Below are 23,479 nucleotides of genomic sequence, written 5' to 3' on the forward strand. Positions count from 1 at the left end.
TATGAGAATATTTTCTTTGCTGCTAATCTTCTAGTAATTATTCATAGTACACAACCAATTTACTATATCATATTTTTTTTTCGCTTCAGTGTCTCTTTAAGGGCTCGCTGCAGGGCCGTACAACTCAGCACACAAGTGATTTCTCCCTCCCTTTTCTGCCCACCAACAGAGTTTTCTGTTGGTGGGCTCTAATCGCTGTTATGTTTATTTTTGTTTTTTTATAAACACACACACCAGCCAATCCCAGCGATCTGCTCTCATAGATCCGCCTATGAGAGCTGATCACTCTCTGAGTCTCCCCAGGGGGGACAGCCACGTGACATGGCTGTCCCCAATACAGCGATGCGGTAGATTGCAGCGCTGTACAATGTAAATAGATGGCGATCTTCTGCAAAACCCTGCCCCAGGACTTGACCCCAATTGGCGTTAGGTGGTCCTGGGGCTGCCGCCGCGTTCACGCCCATTGGCGTGACGCGGTCATTAGATAGTCAAACTACTTACAACAGTTTATACCATGCAACAACAAAAATAAGTAACATGAAGACAACCTTGTTTATATGTATGAAAAATTAACTCGAGTCATTTGTAAGTAGGGGACAGTCCACACCTGTTTTTAAAGTGTACCAGAGATGGCTTAACCTAAAGATTTTATACTTACCCGGGGCTTCCTCCAACCCCATAAGCATTTCTGAGGCCCTTGTCGTCCTTCCGTGTGCCTCCATTCAGCCGCAATCAGCCCCAGTGACTGGTACCTTTGGGTGTTTCAAGTCCTACCCCATAGAGCCACAATAAACAGTGCCATGCACTGATGAGGCTCAACCAATCCGAAACAGTCTGTATGTATGTTGGATTATTGTGGCTCTGTAATATTAACAAGCTGACACATCATTGCATTCCAGCGGATCTGGAGGTGTGGCTAGCCTCCAGGGACAACAATGGATAATTTGCATAATTCAGCAGTGATGCACTGGGAGAAATCTCAGCGCTCACTCCAACCTGAATTATCTGAATACTTTCTGTTTTAAGAAAGCAAGCTTTTGTTTTTCATAGAATTTTAGTTAGAGGGCTTTTAGCTCCATTGTATCATTTAACCACTTAAGGGCTACAGGCTTACACCCCACTAGCGACCAGCCGTTTTTATTCCAATTCAGTGCTCTGCAGCTTTAAGAGTTTGCTGCAGTGCCATACATCTGAGCACACAAATTGATTCCCCCCCCCCCCCCCTTTTCTGCCCATCAGCAGCTTTCTGTTGGTGGGCTCTGATCTCTGCTGCAGGGCTTTGTTTTTTTTATCATTATTTGTGATGCTGGGCGCTCTTCTCATAATGAAGCTATATTGGGAAATTTGCCTCACGTATCTGAGGTAATGGGCTATGGGGTTTATAACATCCTAACTTGCACATATGGTCTTAGCAAGGCTTGCTGGGTTGTTACTAGCAGAATATTGCTGCTCCCTGATTGGTGCTTAGGGTTTTAGTTAGTTCAGTATGTATGAGGAAGCCTTACTTTTATGTTTGGCATGCTGTGTGAGATCACCAGGAGTTCAGCTTCCAGTTTATAAGTATTCTGGAACATTTCTCTCTATATATTTGAACTAAAGTAGATTATCAGAGATTCCCCAAACCTCTCTTAGGAGAGAATCAATTTGCAATTTTCTACACATGTATTTTTTTCTGTACTGTTTCAGAAGTCCATAGAAATGTAGGAAGATTGGTTGCCCTATAAACATTTAAAACTAAAAACTTTAAACATAAGCAAGATTCTTAAAAGTTTCTTCTGTCCATACAGAAGTACTTTAATGCTGATTTTACACATTAGGTTTGCAATGCACCACAGATATGAGGCTTTATATGACCCTGCACTGCGATGCGGTGACAAGGTCATATGCATAGCCCCCCCCCCCCCCCCCCCTCCTTCACTAGTGACATACTCTTTGCTGGGCAGGAAGTACATCACTGGGATTCCTGTTGGTCTGCGCATGTGTGCTGCCTAGCTCCGTGCTCCTGTTGTGCGCCTATTGCTTTGTATTACTGCATAATACCTGCGGTAGGCATGGCTCATGCAATAACTAGCTGCAGCCTTTGCATTGGCATTACAGCGATTTGGATACTTCCGGCCCAGGACATGAAGTGTGCAAGTCTCCATAGACTTGCATGGTCCTTGTGATGGGGAAGGGTAACGTGGTGTGAAACAGCATGCAGGTGTGCAAGGGGGTCCTAAAGTGAACCTGTGCAAAACTTGATAGTGTCCACTGAGGATAAGCTATCAAGTTTGGCAAGAGACAGATGTTTTGGAAGGGAATTCCAGAAAAGGGGAAAGGCTTTTGAGAAGTACTGTATATGTGAATGGGAGGAGCTGATTGTAGTGGAAGAAAGCAAGTCGACTTTTTTTTTTCCAAAAGACCTTATATAGAGAGCTGTCTGCAGTGTGTGGCGGCAGCCGACAAAGATCTTCAATCAAGATGTAATTAAAGGTTGCAAGATAGAGGATATTTGCGTGGTAATTTTTTTTTTAAAGGTACAGGTAAGTATTTCTGGTTAATGAAGAATAATAAAATACTTTACTCGTTGTTGTGTTTTTATTTCATTTAACACCTTGTGGAAATGGGTAAGGGGTACTTTGTACCCCTATACTCATTTCTCCTGGGAGTGGGGAAGGCATATGGGGGTCTCTGTCTTAAAGAGACACTGAAGCGAAAAAAAAATTATGATATTATGATTTGTATGTGTAGCACAGCTAAGAAATAAAACATTAAGATCAGATACATCAGTGTAATTGTTTCCAGTACAGGAAGAGTAAAGAAACTCCAGTTGTTATCTCTATGCAAAAAAGCCATTAATCTCTACGACTTTCAAAGTGGTGGAGAGGGCTGTCTTCTGACTTTTATTATCTCAACTGTAAGTGAACAGTTTTCTTTTTATCTGCCAGAGGAGAGGTCATTAGTTCACAGACTGCTCTGAAAGAATCATTTTGAATGCTGAGTGTTGTGTAATCTGCACATTTTATAGAATGATGCAATGTTAGAAAACACACTATATACCTGAAAATAAAAATATGAGAATATTTTCTTTGCTGCTAATCTTCTAGTAATTATTCATAGTACACAACCAATTCATTATATCATTTTTTTTTTGTCGCTTCAGTGTCTCTTTAAAGTAAAAAAAAAAAAAAAAAAAGTCAGATGCTTACCTGTGGAGAGAGAAGGGGATCCTATAGAGCCTTCCTGTTCACCTCAGGGTCCCCTTGTTCCAGCGTTGTCACTCCCGTTGTGTGTACTTAACCAATCGGTCAAATACACATCTGTGAGCCCTTGGGAGGCTCGGAAGCACTTGTGTCCCTGAGTGCTTCTATAGATCCAGAGCATTCCCTGTCCATAAGTATCTTCTTACAAGTCTTATCAGCTTTTTGAACAAAAGCAAAATATTTTTTTTTTGTTGCATCAACTTGTTTCACAACAAAAGCTGTTTGACAATTTTGCTGCATAAAAGACCGCAGTTGAGGGTGTGAATGGGGCTTAACAGACAAGTTTGGCAGATAGTTGGTAGGTGTGTATGAACCTTTAGCTAACCTTTTGGACAAAATACATTGCCTGAGTTTCATTGATTTAGACTATTTTAGTATTAAATTGTAATAAAACCAGAATACAATTCCTATTCCTTGTAATCATATGGTAGATCATGCATGCATAGTGTGTATTATGTATACATAAACCTATAGGGCTTTATTCGCTAACCGTGCTAAGCCGGTTAGTGTGCCTTATCACTTAGTGGGCACAAACTACAGCGCTAACCTTATCTGAGGTTAGTGTGCCTTATCTGCAGTGTGCGATGTAGCTTTGTGCATCTTTTAGTGTGCACAAAGCTATTTAGTGTGCACAAAGCTACTTAAGGGGCACTAACCTCAGATAAGGCACACTAACCGGCTTAGCGGCGGAAAACTCTTTTTTACTCTGGCGCGAACACTTAGCGCCGGTTAGTGAATCAAGCCCATAATGTCTTATGGCTAACTCGTCTTACTTGGAAACCCGACACTGTTGCATGCCTCCTTTCTTCTTGTTCCCGGGCCCGTTCTGGCCCCCAACCCGACCGACCAGTATGGCAATACTGCGCTGTGCATGCGCAGGAATTGCAGAGGGCTGTGGAGTGCACACGCCAGGACACCTGCAAGACCGGAACGTCTAGGGAAGCCGGAGGAGCAGAAAGGACATACTGTGCATGCGCAGCACAGTATGTCCTGGTCAAAGGTTGCTGGGAGTCGTGGGAGAATGGAGGCACACATCGGCGCACAGAAGGAGCGGTAAGTGAACACTGACCCCCCTCCCACCAGCATATTATGTTTTTAACCTAGGGTGAGTTAACGAGACAATCTGATCATTTGTCCTGCAAGCTGCAATCTTGTCAGTTATCTGCAGTGAAATATAATTAGGCTTTCAAGTGAGATTCGACCAGTCTTTTTATGTTTTCTATTCTTTCTTTTTTTTTTTTTTTTTTTTTTGCTGTGTTTAACGTTTTAGAGCAAAAATGTAATTTAATACCACTTTTTAAGGGATTTATAAAACCACGGGCTTCCAATTAACTCAGTCGCCCTCTCGGTTGACTATTGTGGCAGTGCTGGCTGAGACCTTCCTCGCTGATACGCTGTCTCCATTTTCGCTTTAAATCAAAATGCATAATTCAGTTTCAAGATAAAACTGTGTCATTCACATTTCAATTATAGCAAATGGCTTTTTTCCTCTAAACAATATTGTGTTTGTTCTTAGTATTTAAACCCCTGATGGGACACATTGAACCGTTCCTTCCAGGACATAAATCTATTCTTCCAGCAGCACTTAAAACTGGGTCAGCAGTGGGTGACCTATATGTGGACCTGATTTAAACTAGGGCTGCAGTCTTACCTCACTTGTGTGGTGGGAGCTGAATAACTCTGCAAGTGTCAGTCAGGCCATGTGGAGCTCAGAAGACCTAGCTGGGCTTTGTTCACAATGTGGATGAAAAATCTGTTTACTGTCTTCTCACACGGCTCATGTTTCACTTGGAAGAAAGTCCAAAACCACTTTTTAAATGGAACTAGAAACAAATGATTAATGAGCTAAAGGAAGGTAATGCCAAAACGTTATTTAATTACAAAATATGTCGGGACCAGGAAAACCGAGAACATGTCCTCATTTAACTGGTCTGTGTATCCTTATAGAAAGAGAATATCTAATCTCAAGTTAGCTGAAGAATCTCGGTGATGTCCTTGGGGGGAAGCTAGTCATCAGTATTGTCTATTTTCAGGGAAATAATCTTAAAGTGAACACAATGTGAAAATAATCTAATAAGATAAACAATTATATGTATCCTTCTACTCCTAAAATGTATTCCATGGTTCCCATGGTTTTCTTTTATATTTAAACATTTACAAAGTAGGTTTAATGTTTTACCGTCTCTAATCAGTGGTAGCCTATTAAGTGTCCCAGAATTAGAAAAAAAGGTCAATAGGTTATGTATTTTATCTCTCCCTGCCCTCAGAAGTTTTATTCTGCCAGGAAAACTTTTATGGCTGTAATTTGCTTATTAGTGTAATTTGCTTCTTATGGCTGTAATTTGCTTATTAGTGATTTTTACTATATTCCCAACAAGGTTCCGACAAGACAGAAGATTTCAATTCCATGCCCTGAAATACAGACTAACCAGCAAGCTCATGGTGAACCAGAACTCATTGGAGTGTGTAAGGGGCTACAATGGTCCAAAAAGCCCCCTTACTAAAATGCTATGAAAAACAAAATTTTGCTTTCTTAAAAAAGAAAGTATTTGCGATAGTTCAGGTTGGAGTGAGCTCTGAGATGTCTCCCAGTGCATCACTGCTGAAATATGCAAATCAACCATTGTTGTCAGTGTGTATGCATGCTGGATTGTTATGGCTCTGTACAATTATCAAACTGACACATCATTGCATTCCAGCGGATCTGGAGGTGTGTTTGGCTTCTAGGGACGACAATGGTTGATTTGCATATTTCAGCAGTGATGCACTAGGAGACATCTCTGAATACTTTCCTTTTTAAAGGAATACTATCGATGTATGCATTTATTTTTAAATGCTGTATGTTGTAGCACACATTAGGGCAAGTACTAGGAGCAATTTGATTCCTCACACAGCTGGTCCTCTCAGCTGTAAAATCCTCTGTCAGTTTTGGCATCAGTGTTGGATACAAAATGTATCTAAATACTGAGGGCTCCCAGAGGGCTAGACCATGTCTCTGCACAGGGGAGTTGCTATCAACTCCTCAGTTTATAGTTTAATTATCACCTTGCTGAAAGAATCTTGTTGATATGGTGGTAAGGGGTTAAAGATTCTAGCAATGTGTGTTTATTATCTTTGCTTCTCTTGACTGATAAAGATACTAATAATGCTCATTGTAGACAGTGGTCTGCCCCTCTCAGCAGCTTGTAAAGTGAATGCAGCCTGGAGTGACTCACCACAAGCAGGCAGCCAGTCTTGGTGTGAACACAGACTAGTGTTATAGCTAGTTATATTCCAGCAATATTACAGCTCATTTAGTTACCTGTTACCTCCTCAGATCAGCCTATTTCTCCTCATGTCTCCTGCATGCTGTGAGTGACACAGTGAAATATATTTGTGAGCTGTGTGACAGATTAACCAAGCAGCTCAGGGTGACCCAAACTACTACTGTATGAGCTGTGTGAGAAATGAATTTTTAAGCAGGGATAGCGAGAGAGAGACCTGGGTGAATAAATAAAGTGCCCCTAGCACTAGTGGTAATGTGTACACTAATATAGAGTATTAAAAAAAAAAGTTGTTTCAATCGATAGTATCCCTTTAAGAAAGTAAACTTTTTGTTTTCCATGCCTACAAATTAACTCTTTGAGGCATCAAAATAAAACAAGTAAAACAGTTTTGTTATTAATATGTTTAGCACTGTACATACACATGTTTATCTCATCATGTCACATATCACCGCAGGTAAACTTTAAAGTGACCCTGTAGTGAGAGGGATTGAAGGCTGCCCTGTTTATTTCTTTTTTTTAGAATGCATATTGCCTGGTGGTCTTGCTTATTCTCTGCTTATAATATTTTAAACCGTGCTCATACTCATGCCAGATGAGTATGCAGCTCAGAGGCTCTGACCACTGTGTGGTCTGCGTGTCTGTGTCAGGTATGTGATTCAGACACCACTGAAGCCAAACGTTCAGCTGAACAGTTAGGTAACTGCCACCCTCTGGTGGCTGGAAGGTTACTCTGCAAGGGCTATGGCAGCTACTAAATGTATCACCTTTAAAGCAGACCTGAGCTCAGAACTTCCTCTCTGCTCTATGAGCTAAGCAACAGCATAATAACCTTTGAAGAAAATAATGTATTTGTTACAGATAATATAAATCCTGTAATAAATTGCAGTGTGTCTGCTTCCTGCTTTCATGGAAGCAGACATATTGTTAACATACTGTGTTTACAAATGAGCTCTCTGCCGTGGCAGTCAGGTGACATAGCTGAGGGATAAAGTAACAACTTGTGTTTAGTCACAGATGAGGGGTAATTAGAAAGGCTAAACTCTCTAAATACATATTGTAATACATGCGGCAGCTGCGGCGAACAGCACCGCCGCCGCAGCTGCCTCCATGCGACCATCTATATATAAACAAAAGAAAGGCGGACTCCGGCACACTCCTTGAAGTTCCTCTTTATTTAGTCACGACGTTCCAAGTATACATATGCCCCCTGTCTACAGCTGTTTCGCGTGTGAGCACGCCTCCTCAGGACACGTGGGGCCTGTCTCATACACCACTCCTTCACCTAAATACAGGTAATAGCACCCACCCACTCACTACCTAGAGGGAGGGGGGGGGGGTTTGACAACAATTGAGAAAAGGTGGAGACAGACAGCTTTTTAAAAAAATTGTGCAGATAAAATTACAGGACTAACCTATCTAAAAAAGGCATTGATCTCGTTTCTATCGTTGAAACCAAGATTACCCAATGCATCAGTACGTGCAATCATTAGGGCCTCCCTTTTTCGCAATCTATCATCCAGATGCCCGCCCCTTCCATCGCTAACCACTGTTTCCAGACCTGCAAAGGTTAAACAATCTGCATTAGCCTTATAAACTTCCCTTACATGTTCTATAAGTCGAGTTGCGCCCTCCCCATTTTTCACTGATCTTTTATGTTGTAAGAATCGTTCCTTCGGAGGTTGTACCGTTTTGCCTATGTAGTAACGTCCGCAAGGACACCACACACAATAGACCACATTTTTAGTGCGGCAACTGATAAACTGTCTGACCCTCCATGTGACCGCACCCATCTGTACAATATCGCCCCTTTTTAGGGACCGACAAGCGCTACATCGTCCGCAGGAAAAATTGCCAGTCCATTTCTTTTTAGTCAGCCAGTTATCTGTACCTGCTGCGGCATTTTTACCTACATCACTATGTACTAATACTTTCCTTATAGTTTTACCTCTACGGAAACTGACTCTTGGGGCCTGCTTAGTAAGATCTTTAAGGTGAGTATCTGAACTGAGCATCTGCCACTGTCTGTGTATTACCTGGCGAATTCTATCAGAGAGGGGCGAATAATCAAATACAAAATTAAACCTGCGTGGTCCGCAGCATTTTCTCTCTTTCCTAGCTAGAATGCGACCATCTGTCCACGCCGAGGACGGAACATTCACTTGTGCAGGGAGTCGCCGTCTTGCGCGGGCGCACACACAGACGGGACCTTTATGCGGGGAGGAAGCCCATCAGCTGACCTGCTGGTCGGCTGACGTCAGAGGAGTCCCACGGCGCCCAGGATTGGCTGATGGAGGAGGGCGTGCCAGTGAGGTCTCCTCTGCTTCTTAAGCCTTCGGGCTTCAGTCACACGTTGTCTGTTGTCGTGAATACTTGCGTGTTAGTGCTCAGACCTTAGACTAGATCACAGGTGTTGATGCTAAGGACTTCACACCTAGTCTAGGATATTGCTTCATTGTTACTGTTTATTTGTTAGACTAGTTCCCGGGTGTTGATGCCAAGGACTTCACACCTAGACTAGGATATTGCCTATTGCATTGATCTCCTGTGTATGGCTATTCCTCTGACTCTGATCCTGCTTTCCCATCCTGTACCTTTGCCTATCTGCCTTGTTAGTTGCTGAACCTTTGCCTGATTACCGACTACTCTCTTGTCTCACGATTCTGTACCGATACTTACCTCTCTGTTGCCGAACCTTGCCTGTCAGACCTTTCCAATTACCAGTGGGCCCTCGCCACCGGTGAGGTGTTAGCTTCACCAGCTCCTCTGGTGAAGTTATTCATTAGTGCACTACTGTTTGTATCTCCTGCTCCTAGGCTGCAGTACAGTCTGAGTCCCCCGCTCCTCGGGAGATTCGATCTCTTCAGTATTGTATCTCCAGCTTGCTGGAGCTTGAACCTGATTACACGGTCAGTGTACTGAGAGTACCTCACCAGCCCTCTGGTGAGGTCTCATTAAACTATTAAAGTTACGGTTGCACCAAATCACTATACACTCAGCTCTTTGTCTCCTATACTGGTATTATTGGTGATTCTGCAGATCACCACATAATCAGACATCTGAGCTACGACACAAGACCGTTACACATATAAGGTGCATTTCTCTATGTTTTCCTTCTGTCCTGTGCAAGAGTTCGGGTCCACCTACAAGGACAGCTGACTTGAGAGGGTACAGATGCTGCCATATTAATTTTCCTTTAAACAATGCACATTGCCTGGCTGTCCCAATGATCATCTGCCTCCAATAATTTTAGTCATAGACCCTGAACAAGCATGCAGATCAGATGTTTGACTTAAAGAGGAACTCCAGTGAAAATAATGTAATAAAAAAGTGCTTCGTTTTTACAATAATTATGTATTAATTATTTAGTCAGTGTTTGCCCATTGTAAAATCTTTCCTCTCCCGGATTTACATTCTGACATTTATCACATGGTGACATTTTTACTGCTGGCAGGTAATGTCAGTGGAAGGAGATGCTGCTTGTTTTTTTCACAATGCAATGAGGTTCACAGACAGGAAACTGTCAGGACCGTGGTCCTGACATCACACTGTGGGAGGGGTTTCACCACAATATTAGCCAGACAGACCACCCTGATGATCCGTTTGAGAAAAAGAAAATGTTTCTCATGGGAAACGGGGTAACAGCTACTGATTGGGATGAAGTTCAATTCTTGGTTACAGTTTATCTTTAAGTTTGGCTGCATTTGCTGCATGCTATTCAGTCTCACACAGGAAGAGTGTGCAACAGCACAGGCATTATTTCCATCTGCAAGTACTGCGCATTACACTATTAGCATGCCTTGCGATACTTGCGTAGTGTGACAATTAGTGCACTACTGTTAGTAACATGCGTTATTGCAACAACAGTGGTGCTACACAAGTATAACGGGTTGCGCTAATAGCGTAACTCCCGGTATTTTATGGACGAAAAAACGGGCAATGTTGCCATGCACTGTCTGTGCATGACAGTATTACTGCAATTTGGTGAATCAACCCCATGAGCCCTTATTCAATTTATGTCTTCTCCTAAGTTATCTCCTTGGAGTTAATTTTACATCTTCTGTTTTTAATTACTCTTCAGAATTCTCTAATTGAAAAAATATCAAAAAGTATGTGAAAAGTATTGTCAACATTATTCTGAGTATTATTTTCTTGCTTGCTGGTGGCTTAAAAGGCATTTTTTTTATAAGTTGATAAAATATCACCTGGGAGAAAACTTAGGAGAAAAAGTGAATTGAATAAGGGCTTATGTGTTAATAGCAGGGCTGTGGAGTCAGGGCCATTTTTGGGCACCTGGAGGAGTCGTAGTTCCATGATTTTTCTCTCCACTCTATAGCCCTGCAAGGGCTGGGGAGTCAGAGTTGAGGAGTCTAAGCAATTTTGGGTACCCGGAGTCGGAGTTGGTGGTTTCATAAAGTGAGAAGTTGGAGTTGTATGCGGATGATTTTTGAACCGACTCCACAGCCCTAGTTAATAGAGACAGGATTCCTTTAAATGGGGATTATTTCTTCTGTCCTTTTAAATATTTGGCTGGAAATAAGCTTTAATCGCATCGCTGAAGTATTAGATCTAATCTGCCTCCTATATTACACGGTTTGAATCCGGAAGTAAAACATGTGAAAATGGAATGTACTAGTGTACATGTTGCTATTCTTAACCAGTTGTACTAGACATGATATCAGTGGCTGTATTTGGCAAGTCTGCCTTTTAAGGTCACAAGAATCCTGGCGTATCAGTAATGTGTGTTTTACGAGCTTAGTTTATGTATGAATTCCAGTGGGTTCTGCAGTCAGTTTCTGGGACTTGGAGGCTGTGAGGAATAGAGTCACGCACTGCAAACCTTGCTCTGCACTGTGGGTTTCATAGCCGCATGATAATACATAATATAGTGGATGATTACTAGAACCACTTTAAACTGATTGGCCTTAAAATAGCTCCTCTGGTTTACTCTGCCAATGCCAAGAGCTGAGATTTTGTTTTTACAGTCTGGGCAAGGACTTCCTTCCTTAAAGACTTCTGCAAACGTGATCTTGTGAAATGGACAAGAGGAGTTCCATCTGGAGGAAATACCAGCCTCTTCCTCCACCATTTGTTCTACAGAGTGTCCAGGGAGCTTTTTTCTGCTTTGTGTTATCTCTGGACATCTGAGTGTACAGCTGGTCATAGACTTGAGAGATTCTTTGCTTGATCTGTTTTTGTTTCATTTTTTATGGTATTGTGTCCATCAGGGGTGTACATGCAGCAACAGAGCATGAACAAATACCAGGGTTTGGTCCTCTTGTGCAAACGCCAACCCCAGCCACCACCACCAACAAACACACAAAAGTGGCCAAGAGCTATGAACTGCCAATTGGTCGATTTCCCCTCAATGTGCTGCCATCACACCCTCATGCAGAGGGCCAATTTGTAGCTTGCCGAGGGGTGCAGTGTGCGCCTGTATGAACATGCTTTAGCATGCAAAGCTGTCTACCTGTCCTCACTCCAGCTTGCTTCCTCTAGAGTCCAATGCAGCTTCTGAACTTGCCAATAGACCTTCATTGTCACTGTCATTTGAGCACAGTGAGTCTGAATCTCTAGTGGTCAGTTCAGAGAGCTGCTGGAAACACTACAGGAAGCAAGACAGAGCGAGGACAGATAGCTATGCGTGCTAAAACATGCTCTGCAGCGCCCCTCCCCCTCATATGGATTTCAAAAAGTCGGCCTATCCACGGCAATGTATGAGTTGTTGTCCTTAGTAGTTGCTGACAGATGACTTAAGGTGCGTACACACTGCTCACTTATGTTGCCCGTCGGGAATTGGGACCTGACCCCCCTGGCCTGTACATACTCTGACGAAACAATCTGTTGCTATGCGGGGGGGGGGGGGGGCTGAGGCACGACTTATCGTTTGCCGTCGGAACATAGCACAATGCAAATGTGAGTCCTGTTGGATCCGATCATTACTTAGCCCTGATGAAGGGACCCAATTGTGGCTTCAAAACATTGGCTTTGTCTCACAGTAACTATGTAAGATTATTCACCATATGGTGTGTGCACCCTCATATTCTGATTGGTATTCCTGATAATTACTCAGGCATACCTCACAGCCAATCCTTGGTGACCTGTTTCATAGCTTTGTGCAACCCTTTCCAAAGGGCTGCAAACAATATAAAATTCTATAAAAGAGGTCTGCGCTCACAGCTGTAAGAATATTAGCATACACCGGGTCACCTCCTCTTACATACAATTCAATTCTCAAGAGGTAGCGCTCACAGTTTGCATATGCTATCTATTTAAATCCAGTCCATAAACTGACATTTAGTATATTATATCCTTAAACTAAAACAAAAAAAAGCCAAATTGCACTCTCCGCATAGACAGTTCAGCAACAGCCAGTGTGAACCTGTCCTCTCAATTCCACTTGCACCACTATTTCAACAAACAGCAGTCCTTCTTTTTCCTTAGGTAGTTCAATGGTCACTTCCCTCCTATATGAACAGGCCACCACCACACCCTTTTGTGGTTCACTCACCACAATATCTGACCCAATCTAGGGGCCTGAAGCACCTTAGGACTGTTCCCGGGTCGTCCCTCACCGCTCAGGCAGTCTTTAGGTCCCTCTTCTTATTCTAATACTTGTCACAGGCCCACTTATGATCATCAACCTCAATAAACATATTGCACATAGCGTGATACTGCTAAAAAGATTTATTACAAAAAAATCATATTGCACTCACCTGTCCCAAATCGTATAAAAGGAGTAGAGTTTTACAGCACGGGTTCTCCCCCGTGTGTTGGCCGGCTGGCAGGTTTCCGTATCCAGGCTCAATCACGTCACCTCCATCGGTCGGTTCGTGTGTTCCCGTGTAGTATCAGTCCGCTGACACGCTAAACTCGCTTCCACATTAAGCTCTGTGCAATATTTTTATTGAGGTTGATTATCATAAGTGGGCCTGTGACAAGTATTAGAATAAGAAGAGGGACCTAAAGACTGCCTGAGTGGTGAGGGACGACCCGGGAACGGTCCCAAGGCGCTTCAGACCCCTAGATTGGGTCAGAAATTGCACTGAGTGAACCACAAAAGGGTGTGGTGGTGGCCTGTTCATATAGGAGGGAAGTGACCATTGAACTACCTATGGAAAAGGAAGGATTGCGGTTTGTTGAAATAGTGGTGCAGTGGAATTGAGAGGACTGGTTCACACTGGCTGTTGCTGAACTGTCTATGCGGAGAGTGCAATTTGGCTTTTTCTTTTTTTTTTCTAAGGATATAATATACTAAATGTCAGTTTATGGACTGGATTTAAATGGATAGTATATGCAAACTGTGAGCGCTACCTCTTGAAAATTAAACAATATAAAATGTTCAGTATTTTCTATGTGGGAATTATGCAATACAGTATAATGGAATAAAATAAAGTGACATTTTTATTTATAAAAATAGACAGGCTTCCTACTGAAAACACTATGGATGTGATGAAGGAATGATGTGATGTTCCCCACTGAGCCTTGCCTAGAGGGAAATTTAATGACGGGTCTATTTTAACATTATCGATATGTCAATTAGTTACATTGTGTTTTTATTGGCAGCCAGTTGTGTTGAGTTGTCCGTAATGAACAGAGTAGAGGAATACGCACATACAAGAGACATTACCAATAGCACCTGTCATAAATTAGGCGTATTAGCGGTGACTTGACTGCCTCTTGTTAGTTTATCCTGTTAATGTAAACAATTAGTGACAATAATGTGAAACGTTCCTTAACACCTGCTAGCCTTTCATCCAATTAAAAGAGAAATTCTTTCTCCCCCCAACTGTTTTGAGTCTTCCCTTAAACTAATTAAGTATGATTTGAATGGTTCACGAGTGTGTAATTACCTTATTGATTACATTCTATTACAAAACTGTTTTTTTTCTCCTCAGGAAATGACCTATTTCTGGTTGCAGTACATGAATTGGGTCATGCGCTGGGACTGGAACATTCCAATGACCCCACTGCTATCATGGCGCCATTTTATCAATACATGGAAACTGACAACTTCAAACTACCTACAGATGACTTACAGGGAATTCAGAAGATATATGGTAGGTACATAATTGGCCTTTTGAAGTAAAACTGAAGCGAAAAAAAAAAAAGTCAGATACTTACCTATGGAGAAGGAAGGCTTTTGATCCTGTAGAGCTTTCTGTTCCTTTCATGACCCCCAAATTACAGCACTGTCACCCCTGTAGCACATATTCAACCAACTAGTTAGAAGCACTCTCATCCCCCAGTTCTTCTGAAGATGGGCTGCTCCATAATGTGCATGCGTGAGCATGCTCTTATGTGCATTTGCCCATGCGCAGTATGGAACAGCCCATGTTCAGAAGCTCCTGGGAATGCAAGTGCCTCTGAAGCCTTCCGAGAGGTCACAGCCACTACAAATTTGAGCTGGGGACAACGCTCGAATGTGGGGATTGTGAGTGGAACAGGAAGGCTAGGAAAATAATGCAGCTTGGCCAACTGTCAGCTTGATAAATGTCTAGCTGCCTTCAAGTTAAAATTAAAAAGTTCAGCAATATTATTTGGCTTGCGTTTTTCACAATTGTTTGATGAGTGGAGTAGCACTTTACAGTATCTGTTCAGTTTAATTTGGTCTTGAGTATTTCATATTAAATTCAGATTAATAAAATGGGATATGCGGCAGATTCAGTATCTGCTAATAAAATGTAGAAAGTGCCTGAAAATTCTACCAGTGTTTACACATAATGGGCATTGGACTATTAGTTAAAGCGGGATTGTCAGACATAAAATCTAATTCCATTTACTCAATGCTCTGTGTTCATTATGCAGTCTACAACCTGACCCTGCATTGCAAGCATTCCAATATAATCATAAATGTTTCTGCTGTAATAAATTGTATCCCAGTCAGCCTGGCTCTATTTGATACATTGCTGAGGAGAGGAAAGCTTGTTATGTCCCATCTCACATTCCTGCTACTCGCTGATTGGCTGAGGGCAGTTCAGTGTGACAAGAGGCTAAGAAGGGAAATACACCTCACCCCAGGATTGGCTAAAGCAGTAAAGGAGGAAAATGCTTGTCACAGTTTTCTCTTTATTTATTATATAAAATTCACTGAGATCAAAACATACACATGTTATGTAAGTAAAACATGTTAACTACTTATATGTGTTTTTTGTTTTTTTTTCCTTGGGTTGTATGGCTGTCCCTGCTGCTTTAAACTCACATTACGCCTGTAACACACACTGTGCACGTTAGGTACATAGCATGCGTTGCACTATTTGAACAATGCCCATTGAGCACTTTGTGCTGTCTGCACACATGCATTTGAAAGGCAGTCAGCGAATCTGCTTTGTTGTCTGAATTGTATTAATTCCTGAATAGCATTAGGAATAACTGACTGGCTTTCTCTTTAATGAGTCTGTGTCTTCAGATTCTGCTACCTTGTCTGATATTTTCCCCCGGGCGACAGTCTAAAAGTTGCTTTGTGTATTCTTTCTATAAATAAGCAATGTGACTCGCTAGGCTGAAAATAATTTCTCACATTTTGAAGTGTTGATGAAATATGAACTGTTAAGAAATTAGTATTAGAGTGTGCTAAGCTGCGCACAAGCAGCGCACAGGAGACAGACCGCGCTTCTGTGCTAGGCAAGTGTTACATTTCAGCGTTCTACTTCCGAGAACTGAATCACTGAGAGCCATTGATGGGCTGCGCTGACCGTTGAAACCCCTCTCTGATCGCGGAGTTGAAGTTTGCTCCATAGGGAAATGGCTGGATGCAGGTTTATTTTGGCAATGAATTCGGACACGCGGGAGGATTAAACCTGCTTTAAGTTAATAGAAGTACGATTATGATTTGCTGAAAACACCCAGGCTGTGGAACACTATGGGCTTAATCCACTAAACCGTGATGACGCATATTACAGCGCTCATTTTCACGTGCACAATCGCGAATCGCGCGGCCGTGATATGAGTTATCACGGTTTAGTGAATCAAACCCTGTGAGCGCTTTCTGAGAGCTTTTCTGATCGTCAGAGCTTTCTGAGCACTTTTTAAAAAACGCTCTCATTGACTTGCATTAAAATCATGGTTTATTCGCGGTAAAATTGCCCTTTTTTAAAAAAAATCTCAATTGCAGCAAATTTTACCGCAATTTTAATGCAAGTCAATAGGAGCATGTTTTAAAAAGCACTCAGAAAGCTGACGGTCAGAAAAGCTCTCAGAAAGCGCTCATAAGGCTTGATTCACAAAGCGGTGCTTACAGTTAGCACCCTGGTTAAAAGCCCCTTATCACGCCTAAACTCAGTTTAGGCGTGATAAGTTTAGGCATGATAAGTTTAACCACCAACTGGGTTAGCAGTGCACAGCTGATCAAAAGTTTTGCACTAGCAAAGTCTGGTGCACTTCACATAGAGTTTAATGGCGCTGCTTTGCGCACGATCTAAACCTATCTAAACTTATCACGCCTAAACTTATCACGCCTAAACTGGCTTTTCACCAGCGTGGTGCAATGGTTATCATGCCTAAAGTCTTTTACTGGGTTAGCACCGCTTTGTGAATTGAGCCCACTATGTCTACAGCCTCAAACTTTTGTAGCGAGTCCCAGCACCATAACTTACCCCGCTTTCCTATCCTTTTTTTGTGGAAGACTCAGCATTATTTTACATCCATTCTTTTTTATTTTTTGATGAGCTAGCTGCTTCCTTGGGAATCGCATGCACGAGAATAATATTTAAGTGTTTGGCATGCGTGCGTGAAGAAATGGCTGCTGTCATCTTTCTTGCTGACGAATCACTTATTACTCTGCATAAACGTCTGATTCCAAGTCTAGAATGGTGCCGTCAGATTGCAATCAGTGATTGGACTGTTGGCAAACATAGAGCTGACCCATATAGTTATGAGTTAGGGATATGGTACTGATTTATTCTGCCGCTTTTTCTACTGTAAATGAAGTTTCACATTTCTGTAGTGAATAGAAAGTTATGATTTTTGAGTTCTAGTTGTATCTCTGCAGCTTTATGGCGTCAGAGGATGTATGCCAGTTCAGCATTTCCTCTTCAGAAACATTGTTGCTTATGAGGATACAAAACTCAGAAAGGGGTAGTTGGGTGCTTAATCCATTTGGAGATTCAAACAAAACAAGCTGCTGGGGCTTTGTCTAGTGCTGCCTAGTGCAGCCAAATGAGCGTGTAACAGGAAGCCGTTATAGTTACCTGTTCCGGATGACATCTTCTCTTCCGCTACCAGCGGCTGTGAACTTCCGGCTCTTCTGGGTCCCGATCACATGATATGACATGTGATCGGGACCCAGGAACAGTCTTCTGAAACCCGATCACATGTCCTAGTGGTGATAAAAGGGGTGATACTCTTCCATCACCCCTCAGTCAACACTGCACCGGGACATGTGATCGGGATCCAGGAGTCCATTCCTGGATCCCGATCACATGATATGACGTGATCACATGTCCCGGTGGTAGAAGAGGGGTGAGACTCTTCCATCACCCCTCCTCCATCACGGGATGGCACTGTAACACTGACATGGTCTCACTATCACATGATATCATGCGATCGAAACTGAGGAGACATATCAGAAGTACACCACAGCCGCGGTGGAGGAGGAAGAAGCTGATGCAGCGGTCCGGATGTATGTAGGAAAGTATGTAGGAAAGTATCTTGCCGGCGCTCTACCCTGCCGCCACATACCCTGCTGAGCCTGCCAGGCTGGGAAAGGCACAATCCCCCAGTGGCAGGAAAAATGTGGTTATTTTATTTGGCTGCTAAAGGGTTAAATGCCAGGAATTATTAGGGTTACATTATCCTAACTCTGACACCAAGCTGTAAGGAGTTCCCCAAAATCATGAAAACCTATTATTGCAATGAAAACACAGCCACGTAACGTAACCATTAGTGTCCCTGCAGATCAATAAAACATTATTTGATAGGCCAGTAAGTTAATGCGGGTACTAAAAGCAGGAGAGCGGTGGCGCTACCAAATGAGTATTAGCAATGTTAGTATTCCAGCCAGCAAATCAAGGCTCCACAACAGTAAATGAAATATCAGATTTTCTAGCATCAAATAAACTTATAAAATAATTCATTACATGTGTAGTACCAACGGTAAATAGAACATTAGTAACCTAGAACAGAGTGTCATATTTTTATTTTCACTCTGTTTCAAAACACGCCGAAGTAATGACCTCTTGAACTTTTCAGCAGTAAAACCTTATCAGCGGTATTTCATCAGTCTTCTTTTTACTTTTCAGGATAAATTCAGCTTTCTGTTTGACTGCCTCTTTTGCCTAGACAACACATCTATTTTTTAACACTTGCTGTACAGGAAAACAGAAAGGGAATTCAGGCAATTTCTTAGTAGGATCAGTATTATGCATATCTATGTTTCAGGAATCACTAAGGACCTATTTCTCAAGAAGTGCAATCAGATTAGTAGTATAGCTTATTGGGACCAGAAAATGAATCAAAAACATTTTATTTATTTTAGACACGCTTTATCTTTTGATTACTTCTCCACATAATCACCTCCATTATTTAAGCACTTATTATATTTTGTACACAAGGTTTTCAATTCCTTTGTTGTAGTAGCATCACACTCTTCACTTAGGAGTTGGAGAGATCAGAGATCGGGGGAGGGGGGGTGATTCATGTTAATGCTGCTGAACAAACAGTTACTGGAGTTCTGCAGTCATGTGACACATGGTGCAGGGAAAGGAGAGGCTAAAGCAGACCTGAGCTCTTGCACGGGAGAGATGGAAAACATAGAGAAATCCATCCTGTGTGTGTTTATAGAGAACGGCCTGTGTAACTCTCCCTTCTCAGCAAGTAATAAGTTAGTGTAATTTGAGCTGCCAGCTCTCTGTTGAGCCTGCTGAGTTGTGAACTAATATGTTAACACATTAGGTTAACCCTTTCTGTGCTCCCAGCAAACTAGGAAGTTACCACACTGCAGCGTCTCTGTAAAAGCTCTATAAGCTGTAAGAAGGAAATGTTTTTCTTTAAAGGTTATTATGCTGTTGCTTATCTTTTAAAGCAGAGAGGAAGTACTGAGTTCAGGTCCTCTTTAAAGGGTACCAGAGATGGGGCCACAGGAATAAAATATACATACTTGGGGCTTCCTCCAGCCCCCTCTGGCCTAATCGCACCCATGCCGTCCTCTTCTGACTCCGCATTTGCCCGCTACTGGCCCCAGAAAATCTGTCCGTATATCAGCAGTCTGACCAGGCCTGCTCCCCTGTCTCGCTCCCATTGACTGGAGCATTCTATGCCTGCACAGTAGTACTGCGCATGTATAGAGCGTAAACGTGTCAGGAGCGGCCAGGCCGCGCATTTGCAGTTGGCCCGGACCGGAGGACTTTCTGGGGTTAACTGCAGGCGAATGGAAAGAAAGAAGAGGATGGCGTGGGATCGATCATAGTTACATAGTTACATAGTTACATAGTTATTTTGGTTGAAAAAAGACATACGTCCATCGAGTTCAACCAGTACAAAGTACAACTCCAGCCTGCTCCCTCACATATCCCTGTTGATCCAGAGGAAGGCGAAAAACCCCCCACAAGGCATGGTCCAATTAGCCCCAAAAGGGAAAAATTCCTTCCCGACTCCAGATGGCAATCAGATAAAATCCCTGGATCAACATCATTAGGCATAACCTAGTAATTGTAGCCATGGATGTCTTTCAACGCAAGGAAAGCATCTAAGCCCCCTTTAAATGCAGGTATAGAGTTTGCCATAACGACTTCCTGTGGCAATGCATTCCACATCTTAATCACTCTTACTGTAAAGAACCCTTTCCTAAATAAATGGCTAAAACGTTTTTCCTCCATGCGCAGATCATGTCCTCTAGTCCTTTGAGAAGGCCTAGGGACAAAAAGCTCATCCGCCAAGCTATTATATTGCCCTCTGATGTATTTATACATGTTAATTAGATCCCCTCTAAGGCGTCTTTTCTCTAGACTAAATAAACCTAGTTTATCTAACCTTTCTTGGTAAGCGAGACCTTCCATCCCACGTATCAATTTTGTAGCTCATCTCTGCACCTGCTCTAAAACTGCAATATCTTTTTTGTAATGTGGTGCCCAGAACTGAATTCCATATTCCAAATGTGGCCTTACTAGAGAGTTAAACAGGGGCAATATTATGTATATCAGAATGGAGGGGGCTGGAGGAGGCCCCAGGTATGTATATTTTATTCCTGTGGCCCCATCTCAGGGTCACTTAACCACCCTGGCGTTCTATTAAGATCGCCAGGGTGGCTGCGGGAGGGTTTTATTTAAATAAAAAAAAAACAATTTCATGCAGCCAACTGAAAGTTGGCTGCATGAAAGCCCACTAGAGGGCGCTCCGGAGGCGTTCTTCTGATCGCCTCCGGCGGCCAAAAGTGACACGGAAGGCCGCAATGAGCGGCCTTCCGTGTTTTGTTTACTTCGTCGCCATGGCGACGAGCGGAGTGACGTCATGGACGTCAGCCGACGTCCTGACGTCAGCCGCCTCCGATCCAGCCCTTAGCGCTGGCCGGAACTATTTGTTCCGGCTGCGCAGGGCTCAGGCGGCTGGGGGGACCCTCTTTCGCCGCTGCTCGCGGCGGATCGCCGCAGAGCGGCGGCGATCAGCCAGCACACGCGGCTGGCAAAGTGCCGGCTGCGTGTGCTGCTTTTTATTTGATGAAAATCGGCCCAGCAGGGCCTGAGCGGCAGCCTCCGGCGATGATGGACGAGCTGAGCTCGTCCATACCGCCCGGCTGGTTAAACCTAGCAGATGCATTTGAAATAACATGGAAAGGATATCTTGTGTGGCACAGAAAAGCAAATAGGTGTCACTTTCTGGATGACCCTCGTACATTGAACGTACACTTACCTGTTGAGTAGTGAGCAATATTCATTGAGAGGTGGACAGAACTCTGCTTAACCCTCCTGGCGGTTCAATTTTTTTGCCATATAGGCAAAAATCCTTTTTGTTTACATTTTTTTTTTTGTTTCATGTAAAGCTACCAGAGTGGTAGCTACATGAAACACCACTAGAGGGCGCATGTGTCCCTCTAGTGCGATCGTAGCCGGCATCAATAGCAAACAGGGGAACGCGTATATAACGCGCTCCCCTGTTTGGCTTCTCCTGTCGCCATGGCGACGATCGGAATGACTTCATGGACGTCAGCCGACGTCCTGACGTCAGACGCCTCCGATCCAGCCCATAGCGCTGCCCGGAACTCATTGGTCCGGGCAGCGCAGGGCTCTTGGCGGGGGGGGGCCTCTTGCGCCGCTGTGTGCGGGCGATCGCCGCAGAGCGGCGGCGATCAGGCTGTACGCGCGGCTAGCAAAGTGCTAGCTGCGCGTACAGCATTTTAAATGGAGCAAATCGCCCCACCAGGGGCTGAGATATCTTCCTGCACGGCAAAGCCCGAGCTCAGCTCGGGCTTACCGCCAGGAAGGTTAAACAGAATATGGATCCAAAGGAAGCACTTTCGTACATTCATTCGTGCTGTCTGTTATCACCGATTTCACTGTTCTTAATGCTCAGGTGTATGGGTAAAAACATAAAATAAAAACTGGGTTGTGTAGTCAATGACTTTAAAAATGAGTCGGTTTGTTTAATTGCAGTTCAAAAATGTTGCTTTTCTAATTAGGTCCACCAGAGAAGATCCCAGCACCAACAAAACCTCTTCCTACAGTGCCACCACACAGGCCTAACCCACCAGCAGATCCCCGCAAGAATGATAGACAACCAAGACCTCCCAGGCCTCCTACTGGGGGAGACCGTCCTGCTTATCCAGGAATCAAGCCTAACATCTGCGATGGAAATTTTGATACTCTGGCTATCTTGCGCAGGGAGATGTTTGTTTTTAAGGTAAGCATAAAATGTATAACATCTTGTGGATTATTCAGACTAAAACAACTGGTTGTATTGGTTGGATTTTAGTTGAATTGGTTACATGTTGTTATTAACACTTCAACAGACAGTGGCAGGAGGAGTTCTAATTCATGTATGTCACAATAAAACGTTAGCATTGATGGCAGGCCTGAAGTCACCCTGATGGAGAAGAATTTGTGCTTAGAGACAAAGTAATATACCGTCAAGCAGGGCTGTGGAGGCTCTGCGTTGGAAACATTGCTTGCAATACGTATTTCCACCACACGAAGTCAGCTGTAGAGAGCTTTACTTAAAGTATACCAAATGCGAATCAACCTAGAGAAACGGGGAGCAGGCAAATACTGTCACCTGTCCTGATACCTACTGCTCCCCTGTTCTCCTCTCTGTCTCTGCATTCTACCTAAATGTCCCTCCGGCAGCCTCATCCAGGTCGCTGGAGTCGGGCAATACTGCGCAGGCGCTGACCAGGAGCGCACTGCGCATGCGTATGACATCATGCACATGACGTAGTGACATCATACGCATGCACAGAGAGCTCCCAGCCTCAGACACGTGCTGTCGGACGCCCGCAGCTCGGCCAGCGCCTGTGCAGTAGTGTCCAACTCCTGCGACCCGGAAGAGGCTGCCATTTAGATAGAATGCAGGGGGAGCGGTAGGCATCGGGACAGGTGGTAGTATATGCCTGCTCCCTCCATTTCATTAGGATGATTCACATCTGCTGTCCTTTAAGTTTAAAGAGTAACTGATAGGCATTAAATACATAATCCTTTCTCTTTTTCCATCTGTTATATAGATAAAAAGGATGCTAAACATGCAATTCCAAAGTTCATAATCAATCTTACTTTTTTAGTCTAACACTGTCACAATCTTCATGTCCCCCAGCGCTTAATTGGTATATCAACCGCAAAAGAGAAGTTGCAGTGCATGCTGGGAGGGGTTTCTTTTTTGTTTCTTCTGGTCCTCCTCCCCTCAGGCTCCCCCAGGATGAAGCCAATCCTGATGTCATTTCCTCTCTTACTCCTCCATGGCATCCTCGCATCTCCCCTAGCATTTCCCTTTCTCCCCGCACTATTACAGAGAACAGCGGGCAGGAATAAAGGCTTTACCGGTGGTAGTGCT

At 43.3% G+C, this 23,479-nt stretch overlaps 1 protein-coding gene across 3 annotated transcripts in view; it reads left to right on the forward strand.

Annotated features, from left to right (window-relative positions):
• Nucleotides 1-23,479, forward strand: part of MMP16 (matrix metallopeptidase 16) — a 262,120-nt gene that overhangs the window by 191,604 nt on the left and 47,037 nt on the right. For all 3 annotated transcript variants that reach the window (XM_068237616.1, XM_068237617.1, XM_068237618.1), the window contains 2 exons: nucleotides 14,404-14,565; nucleotides 22,116-22,336. In XM_068237616.1, the coding sequence (XP_068093717.1) occupies nucleotides 14,404-14,565; nucleotides 22,116-22,336 (383 nt within the window). The remainder of the gene's footprint in view (nucleotides 1-14,403; nucleotides 14,566-22,115; nucleotides 22,337-23,479) is intronic.

The sequence above is a fragment of the Hyperolius riggenbachi genome, chromosome 5 (genome assembly GCF_040937935.1).
Source record: "Hyperolius riggenbachi isolate aHypRig1 chromosome 5, aHypRig1.pri, whole genome shotgun sequence".
Lineage (NCBI taxonomy): Eukaryota > Metazoa > Chordata > Amphibia > Anura > Hyperoliidae > Hyperolius > Hyperolius riggenbachi.